The sequence below is a fragment of the Alosa alosa genome, chromosome 1 (genome assembly GCF_017589495.1).
Source record: "Alosa alosa isolate M-15738 ecotype Scorff River chromosome 1, AALO_Geno_1.1, whole genome shotgun sequence".
Lineage (NCBI taxonomy): Eukaryota > Metazoa > Chordata > Actinopteri > Clupeiformes > Clupeidae > Alosa > Alosa alosa.
This window is the reverse complement of record NC_063189.1, coordinates 21238003-21248002: the sequence shown is the minus strand read 5'-3', so window position 1 is coordinate 21248002 and position 10000 is coordinate 21238003. Positions and strand designations below refer to the sequence as shown.

At 45.8% G+C, this 10000-nt stretch overlaps 1 protein-coding gene across 14 annotated transcripts in view; it reads left to right on the top strand.

Annotated features, from left to right (window-relative positions):
• slit2 (slit homolog 2 (Drosophila)) overlaps window positions 1-10000 on the top strand; it is a 99759-nt gene that overhangs the window by 59304 nt on the left and 30455 nt on the right. For 9 of the 14 annotated variants that reach the window (XM_048245855.1, XM_048245864.1, XM_048245790.1 and 6 more), the window contains 4 exons: window positions 3776-3847; window positions 5623-5694; window positions 8917-9080; window positions 9614-9625. In XM_048245855.1, the coding sequence (XP_048101812.1) occupies window positions 3776-3847; window positions 5623-5694; window positions 8917-9080; window positions 9614-9625 (320 nt within the window). Of the gene's footprint in view, window positions 1-3395; window positions 3467-3775; window positions 3848-5622; window positions 5695-8916; window positions 9081-9613; window positions 9626-10000 lie in introns of those variants that run through there. The other 5 variants (XM_048245800.1, XM_048245832.1, XM_048245849.1 and 2 more) reach the window with 2 other exon arrangements.

The window sequence follows — 10000 nt, the reverse complement described above, 5'->3', positions numbered from 1 at the left end:
TATTGAATTTGCTGACTGAGTTATGGCATAACGTTGAAGTAACATTGAGAGAGAGAGAGAGAGATGGAGGATGCCATGTATTATTTAACATTTGACCTAAGACTGTTTCTAAAAATTTACTGTAGACCAGTTCAGTGTAATTGGAGAGTTTTGCAAAAATACATCTGGTTGAGAATAGGCAGAAACCTCCAGAATGAATCTCGCTCCTCCCCCCTATTAGAGAAATAGAATCAGCCAATGTGTGGTCAGTGTGTGGTAAGTTTACAAAGGTGCAAACACACACACACACACACACACACACACACACACACACACACACACACACACACACACACAATGGAGACTTGAATAATGCAGAGCGAAACGAAGACACAGAAAGTGAGAGGAGGAAGAATAAGTGACATGAACGAGTGGATGAAAGCTCCTGGATTCCTCCGTCACAGTGCCAGACATGACATTATCATCTGTTCACTGCTTCTAGTGAGAGAGGTACAGAGAAGAAAGACACAAAAGGGCTGAGGGAGGAAGAGAAGCAGCTGTTGAATGGTAGTGAGATCTTTGGCTAGGAATGGAATGATGGCTGCTCTGATAACTCCACCCAAACCCCCATCCTTCCCCACCCCCCACCCACTTGCATCCTGTGTAAATCTCAGGCAAGATGCTTATGTCAATATGTTTGCAGCACCAAGCATATGTCTATATTTACTTTCAAATGTAAATGCAATTTACTCACATACATATTGGAACACATAGCGGAGATCTACTGTAATCAGATCACTGTTTCAATTTATCCAAAATGTCATGTCACCAAAAGTATCCAGGTGCACAGCCACTGAAACAACACCGATATGTGGACATATATCAGATCGCTCACACACAATATAACTTGGCCACATACACACATATACCACACCCTAACACACACACACACACACACACACACACACACACACACACACACACACACACACACACACACCCTCACACACACACACACACACACACACACACACACACACACACACACACACACACACACACACAAACACATGCACACACACACACACACACACACACACACACACAACCACAGAGAGAGAGAGGGAGAGAGAGAAATGATTTGTGGCGGTGGACGGTGCAGGGAAGGCCAGTGATGGATGCTCTGACAGAGCGGGGTAATGAGATATGGAGCAGAGCCCACATCACTACTGCTTACAATTAAGCCCTCGACTGCATTAGGCAAATTAGCCTCCATCAGACTGGCCTCTCTCTCTTAATCCCTCACTCCCCTCCCTCGCTTTTGTGCGGCGTGGCGGCGTGGCCGTCCCCATTGTTGGGCTGCTTTTAAAGGCCAGGTGATGGATGGCTGCTGGGGTTTGACCCACATCAGGCTGCCTGTGTTTTATGGCAGGATGTTAAAGAGCCAATTAGCTAAATTGCGAGAGGAGAGTCCATCCTCAGGATGAGTCACGTGATCGGGGACCAGAAGGGCGGGGCACTGCAGGGGCCTCCATCCCAACTGCAGGGACGTGTGGGGAGCAGCACGGATGTGGCATAGCGACTTAACCCAAGTATCAGTTAGTGGGTAAATGGAAGAAGTATCCACTTGAAGCGTGAAGCTGGTTGTAGGTATGTAAGGCGTGCAAGGCATTTATGCAAGGCGTTCTGTTTCAAGCATGGAGTCAGCATGTTTGTCAAGCACACAGAGGCACACAGCCATAGGTTAGGACATATTGCCTTTCGCCACACGATGGGTCAATCAGGGCATCAGTCATGGCTTTAACCAGAGCAGCGGCTCAATACTGTGCTGAACCGAGGCACTGCAATACTTAATGCCTCACTCAACCAGAGATGGCCTCTCTCTCACTCTCTCTGTCTTCTCTTTTTCTCACAGACATACACACACACACACACACACACACACACACACACAAACATGTCACACCATTTCTGTGATGAATTTCTATGAATCATGATGAGCACTTATTAAAAACCATTACTATTCTGCTGACGTGGCCAAAGTGAGTTGTCTTATATTGACAATTTTGAAATGATGGTTCAGTTCTCTGGTGAATTGTATTCTGATAGAATCCACAGCTGTGCATGTTGGAGAGGGAGGATGTGATGGTTGTGTTTTCTCCACTGGCTTTGATATGTTGTTGGGTTGAACTAGGTGTTACGGCTGCCTCAGAACCGCAACAGAAAGAGAGTCGGGACAAAATGCTTTGGACAGGAAATTGATTAAAGCTTTGGCTCTCAGACTTTGTATTACTGTGAAAACCAAACAAAATGTGTGTGTGTGTGTGTGTGTGTGTGTGTGTGTGTGTGTGTGTGTGTGTGTAATTTTTACTAAGAGAGAAGTTTATTTAATTATTGTGAAATATTTAATTATAGCCAAATCGTTCAACAATATACAGTATTCCCGTGTTGCTAACATTCCAGCTAGAGATTTGTGTGTGTGTGTGTGTGTGTGTGTGTGTGTGTGTGTGTGTGTGTGTGTGTGTGTGTGTGTGTGTGTGTGCCTGTGTGCATGTGCATGTGTTGGTGCTTGCACGTGTGTCTTGCCTGCAGTGGTCCTCCTGAGTTTGGTCTGCATAAATATTTGATCCAGTTAAATGTCACTTCCACTCTGCATTATTAAAAAGTCTGAGAGCGTTTGCTTTGGTCTGAGAGAAGGAGAGCGCTTCGGCTGTGATCTATAGAAATTAAGCTCTTATGATTTTGATTCTGCTGACTCATTGACCTGGGTTGTTCAGCCAGGATGAGATTCATCAGTACTAGATTGTATTGGAAGTCCTTTAAAATGTGTAGATTTAAATTTTAAACAACGGAGTATTAGCCGATGTTTATGTTGAATCTGCTTTAGCTCAAATGAATGAATCTTCAGATGAAGTAGAACACTGTTCAGTCCCATGTGAGTTGTCAGTGTCCATCATTAGCCATACACTCAATGATCATTGTCCAATTTTCTCAGTAGCATACCTGTGCCTTACCGTAGAAATGGACTTGGATAATATAATACTACTTACTATAATAGTAAGAAATCTGTTGTGAACCAGGTATTGCACTTGTTGGGAGCATGTGCCACTGCGGATATCTGAGCAGCTGTGTGTCTCTTTGTGAATTTTGGTCCGCTGTGTATTAAGATGAGTGACTGATGATGGATGTTTGGTGCGGGGTCATTGAGGATGTGTGTGTGTGTGTGTGTGTGTGTGTGTGTGTGTGTGTGCTTTGGCTCTAATGAGATTGTTTCTGCAGACTGACGCTAATATAGAGCCTCCCCTCCACTAATGAAATGGAGACTCACCAGAGAGAGAGGGAGGGAGGGAGGGAGGGAGTGGGGGAGAGAAAGACAGAGGGAGTGGGAGAGAGAGAAACAGAGACAAGGAGATGCGAAGAGGACATTCAAAGCAAGACAGTGAAGGAGAGATGAGTATAGCAGGAGAGATGGAGAGAAGCAGAAATGGTAAGAGGAAAAGATGCTTGCCTTGACAGGGGTGCTTTCAGAAATGTGTGTGTGTGTGTGCAAGTGTGTGTGTGTGCGTGTGTGTCTGTGTGTCCCTGCATGCGAGTGTGATTTGTAGTGGAGATGCAGTGGTTATCGTCAGACTTCCTGGAATTCCAGCTGACGTATAGGGATACAGTGAATGTCTGCTTGGCTCTAACACACCGTCTCTCTCTCTCTCTCGCTCTCTCTCCTCCTCTCCTCCTCTCCTCCTCTCTCTCTCTCTCTCTCTCTTGTCCTCTCCTCCGCTCCTCCGCTCCCGGGGAGCAGGCAGCTGGATTACAACCAGATCAGCTGCATCGAGGATGGAGCGTTCCGTGCGCTGCGTGACCTGGAAGTGCTGTGAGTATGAGAGCCGCCGATTTCCTCCTGTACACACTCGGATCACCGTAGGTCACCAGTGTAGAGGTGCTGGCAAACGATTAGTTTAGAAACACACTGTGCTTTTGCATGCTTATATACTGTGTCTGTAGTGTGGTAGTCCACTGGCTTTGGGGCAAAAAATGTATTGCTTATATTTGTTAGATTATATACAAAACTGGTTTAAATTTTTTTTTTTTATTCTAGCCTCCATTTTAAAAAATCAAGGCTCTGTTTTTTTATAAATGTTTCATACATGTATATATAGTATGTAGTATTTTTTAAAACAAATCTAAAGTTCTCCTAAAACATCCCCCAATGAGTGAATGTTAAAAGTCTAAAAATCATTGATATTGTAAATTCAAACAAAACAGATAAAAAAAATAATTTTATAATTTCTGTTTGACTCCAAGGTGCTATTTAATCTTTAAACGTTATATAATCTTTCAGTCCTGCTGTTTTCTAGTCCTGTGTTTTGTGTTTATGTGAGTGCTCCACCCGGTCCTCAGCCTGTACTTATTGCCTGCATATCCCACCATGCTTCAGTGAGCTGGTCCTGGTGACCATGCAGGACTCTAGTGTGTAATGAGATCATATTAGATTATGGAAACACTCTGGAGTCTGCACATGCATTCATCTGACACTGTAAGTGGATTATGCATCTGGGTCTTTATGTCTGTCCGGAAACCACCCTGCCACACACACACACACACACACACACACACACACACACACACACACACATACACACACACACACACACACGCACGCACACACAAATGGATGCACGCACACAAACACATGCACACACGCACGCACGCACACACACACGCACTGACGCACGCACCCATGCAGAAACAGCTAATACACACTGTACAGAGATGTACACATATATCCACAGTGGCACACTTTCTCTGTCGCCCAGATTAAGTGGTAATTTGGCACAGCCTTTGTTATGGTGATTCAGACTGAATGGGGCATATTTTACTGATATGCTTTTCCACTGTTAGACATGATCTCATTTTACACTGTGCAGAGTGAGGCGGAGAGGACCAATCACTGCAGCATGGCATAGTGCCCCATTATGTATAAAATAAAAAATGTGTGTATGAGAGTTTATCACCCAGAGCTAAGCAGCCTGTAGAACAACCTCTCTCTCTCTCTTTCTCTTTCTCTTTCTCTTTCTCTCTCTCTCTCTTCCTGCAGTACTGCAGCAATCCTAACAAATATATCCTCTCCATGGTCACATGACCCTTCTTTATGAAGATAGAAATGAACATTCCCTACTTCTAAACTGCCCATGCTCATAACTGTGCAATAAAATAATTCTTCCATTGGCTTGATCATGGGAGCCTCATTGCATGGCCTTTGCTTTAATTGAATCCTAATCTTAATGACCATTTAACTGCTCTCTTATTGGGCAAAAGAAATAGATTTGGATCTGCCAGTATATTTTTTTCTTTTCCCATTTTGGAATTGATATGGTTGAGCAAATTCGCTGAGCAGAAAAAATGTGATCTTTCTTTGTCCTGTTTTCCAAAAGCAGGTATCTGTATAGATGGACATGTGGATAATGGATATGCATAATCGTTATACATACAGATTAGTATTGGATTTCAGTGGTAATGATCATATTGAACAGCATGTTCATCGTTTATATTATTTACTATTTACTATTTATTATTTACGTTCATTTGTGATCATGTAAAAGAAATTGTTTAATGTTTCTTTTTTTATTCCTTCCTGTTTTCTCACAGCACACTCAACAATAATAACATCACCCGTTTGTCTGTGGCCAGTTTTAATCACATGCCCAAGCTCAGGACTTTGTAAGTATTGGCCTCTTCCACTCCCATTCTCTCTCTCCAGATGCACACTAACACAAGCACATGTCACTCTGCTCTCTTCCCATTGGGGGGTGGGGGGTGTCTCTTTGCACAAAGAGAAGATTTGTGATCTGTTAGAGAGTAATATTCCATGTTGGTGCTTTCTCCATTCAGGGTCATGAGATAGACTAGCCTATGAGGGCCTTCCTCTGCATCTTGCAGCCCTGGATGGATGCTGGCATCTGGGCTCTCCCAGCTTTCTCTCTCTCCTGGATGATGAATGTGTCTCTGTCCCGGTTTGGGCTGGGGTCATGTGTGTTGTAAATGTGAGCGCGCAGATATATCATAATTAGCCATTAGCCTGTGCAGCGCCTGTGTCAGCCTAATGAGAGATCAGCATTCCGCCCCCTGCTCCATGCTTCAGTAGCCAGAGCCCTGATTGGGTTAGGATTGAGTGGAGCAGCGCAGAAATCCTGAAATGACATTAGTCTGACGGGGGGATGGAGAGAGAGGGGGGTGGGGGTCGGGAGGAGGAAAAGAGATGCGGAGAGAGAGAGAGAGACAGAGGGAGGGAGTGGAAACAGAGAGAGAGAGAGAGAGGAGAGAAGGAGAGAGCAAGAGATGGATCGATAAAAATAGTAATGATGAATTTGTGCGATCCTGTGTGTCATGTTCTGGGCTTGGTTAAATGAGGGGAGCTGAGCGCAGAGATGTGGCTGGTGGCTCCTGCACTGAGCTGTCCAGTAATGGCTCATCTGCTCAGAGTGACTGAGAGCCCTACGCCCCAGCCCTCCTCACTCCTACTCCTCACTCCTCACTCCTCTCCTCTCCTCTCCTCTCTCCTCTCCTCCTCCTCTCCTCTCTCCTCGCCTCTCCTCTCCTCTCCTCTCCTCTCCTCCCTCTCCTCCCCTCTCCTCTCCTCTCCTCTCCTCCTCCTCCTCTCCTCTCCTCTCCTCTCCTCTCCTCTCACCTCTCCCTCCCTCCTCCCTCCTCCTCTCCCTCTCCTCCCTCTCCTCCCCTCCTCCCTCTCCCTCCTCCCCCTCCCTCCTCCCCCTCCTCTCCTCCCCACCTCCCTCCTCTCCTCTCCTCATCCCTCCCTCTCTCCTCTCCTCTCCTCTCCTCCTCCTCCTCCCTCCTCCTCTCCCTCTCCCTCCTCCTCCTCCCTCCCTCTCCTCTCCTCTCCTCTCCTCCTCCTCCCTCCCTCCCCCTCCCTCCTCGCCTCTAGTCTTTTTTTCCTTCCTCTTCTCTTCTATCTTGTCATCTACACATTCCTCTGCCAGCTTTTTCCTTTTCACTCACTTTTACCCATTCATCTTTGTTCTTCCTGTTGTCTGTCCATCACTGTCTTACCCTCCAGCACTCCTTTGTTTCTCCTCCACCCATCTTTATGTTCATTTTCAATTCACCTCCCTCCTTTTCTCTTCACTTCCCTTTTTCATTTTCCCTCCATTTGTTCCTCTCTCTTTTGAATCCTTCCCTTCCTCTCCCCTTTTTTTTCTGTCCGTCTGTGTGTGTGTGTGTGTGTGTGTGTGTGTGTGCGCTTTATGTGTCGATATGTTTTCAGCGCGCACCTAATGACCTCTATGCTGATTAGGTCAGTGCCTCGTGGCTGTCCGACTGCGCCAGTGGGCAGTGGCTTCCTGTGGGTGTTAGTATTGTTCCGCCATCGTCTGCCGCTGTCTGGCTGTATTGAAGCGCTCACTCCATCTTGATGGTATTGTGCCATAGGAAATGAATGGGGCGCATTAGGCAGACTCAGTGCTCGTTATGGAAGATGCTGACCGTTCAGAAACGGCCTCCGGAGAGCATTTAAGAGAGAAATCAGCCCCTCAGTGCCCAGCGCTAGATGAATCTATCAAAGCGCTCGCAGATAAGAGTCCAGCCCCCCCTCCACTGCCTCTCTTATTAAAGGCAGGTTACACCACCCTGTGCTAACTACCCCACCCGCCACCAGCCTCCACACTCTATAGAGCTGAGCTGTGATTATGGACTGGCTGGCTGTGTGCTTTAATGAAACGGGGTGACAGTTGGAGGTGGGTGTGGGGGTAGGGTAGTTTGTGGAGGGTTTTATATGTTGATTAGAAAAGGCAAGCCGTGCGCCTTAAACTGGACATGGACTACAAATCCCGCTGGCACAAACCGGTCCACTTCATTTGTCTTGCTTTGTAAAGTTCATTTGGAGATGCACATTGCTTATGAGCCTCTTTGACAGATGAAATAGATTTAGACAAAGCAAGACAAATGTAGGACTGGGATCTCAAGACTGGGCTTTTCATTTCTCTGAGTAACTACCCTGCTATTTGTTCTGGAAAGTACTTACATGATGAGCGCTTAAGATTAAAATTTCTGGGAATTGTTGATGATTCTCTCTCTGTGTGTGTGTGTGTGTGTGTGTGTATTTTGGGGAATTACACACACACACACACACACACACACACACACATACAAGACAGTGTGTGAATGCATGTTAGAGTGTGTATGTAAGTGTGTGTACAGTGTTGCGTTGCTGATCCTAGGTGAGCATGTGTGCTAGAAGACTGAGAGGTGGGCGAGTGTAGATTAGTGAGCTGGAGAGCACCATTGATTTTGTGTCTCGCTGCTCTGTGTTCATTAATTAATCTTCCTACTGTGAGAGCCCAGAGCCAGACGCCAGGCTTTAACTACTGTGCACTGGACTGTAACACACACCCACACACATTCACATGCAGGGATCATCCCTACCACACACACACACACACACACACACACACACACACACACACACACTTTCACACAGGGATTAATAGTAACCCAGTGGTAACCTCACAGTACCAACATGAAACATCAAAAAGACTGCACCATACATATTGCCACACCTAACCTAGTCACATCTACACACACACACACACACACACACACACACACACACACACACACACACACACACACACACACACACACACACACACACTACACACACACACACACCCACACACACACACACACACACACACACACACATACGTACACACACTCATAGTACATAAATTGATGTATTGATTCCTCATTAGCTTACCCTACCCAGTGCCTCCCCAAGGCTTCCCTACTTGTTCACCTACATTGATTATTCTTTTCTTTATCTCTCTCCCCCTTTCTGTCTCTCTCTCTCTCTCTCTCCCTTTCTCTCTCTCTCTCTCTCCCCCTTTCTCTCTCTCTCTCTCTCTCTCTCTCTCTCCGTTTCTCCAGTCGTCTCCACTCCAATAATCTGATGTGTGACTGCCATGTGGCCTGGCTGTCGGAGTGGCTGAGACAGCGCCCCCGCCTGGGCCTCTACACTCAGTGCATGGCCCCGCCTCACCTCCGCGGACACAATGTGGCTGAGGTGCAGAAGAAAGAGTTCGTCTGCACCGGTAAGACACACACACACACACACACACACAGATACTGTACACAGATACACACACACACACACACACACACACACACACACACACACACACACACACACACACACACACACACACACACACACACACACACACAATAGATTACTCATTCCACTTGTTGTCCTTTCCAACTTGTAAATGTTTATTTTTGTCTCTGCACTCAAATGTTTGAAATTGATTTTGGCTTTGTCAATTTAAGAGTGTGCTTTCACCCGCCGGCAAAGCTTATTGAAATAAAAGTGATAGAGGGAGAAGGAAATGACATGATCATTTACCATTCAGGTGCTGTTTATACCAGATTGTATGTGTTTGTGTGTGTGTGTGTCTTTGTGTGTGTGTGTGCGTCGGTGTGTCAGTGTGTATGTAGACTCTGTGTATGTTTGTGTGTGTGTGCGTGTGTATGCACGCGCTGCCGTACCATTGTGCTTTCTCTGCTCTTTCATTTTGCTCAATTGCTTATTCTTTCGCTGCTGTCTTTTGCCTCCCCCGCATTGAAGATGAGGATGAAGGCAAGTGGTGCTTCAAATTTCTGCTTAATGAATTGCTCATCATAACGCCTCTCTTTGCTAATGACTGATTTTGCTAGTCACGCGCTCATTTCCCTCAGTTTACTGGTCTCACTAAACAGCAGTAAATTGGACCGTTTTCTTCTGGCCCCTTGTCTTTACCTTTTCAATATGTGTAAAGCGTCTTAGATCTTTACACCATGCTGCAGTATGGCTGTATTCTTGTGTTTTGTGAACCACCACAGGATAAAAAAAAAAACAAAAACATAAACAACAAAAAATTTAATGTTCACCTTTTTCTGAACTCCATTCCTGAAGATGGACGATATTTGTTCATTCTCTTGTTCATTACCTCCTCCTTCCTCTCTCTGGCTCTCT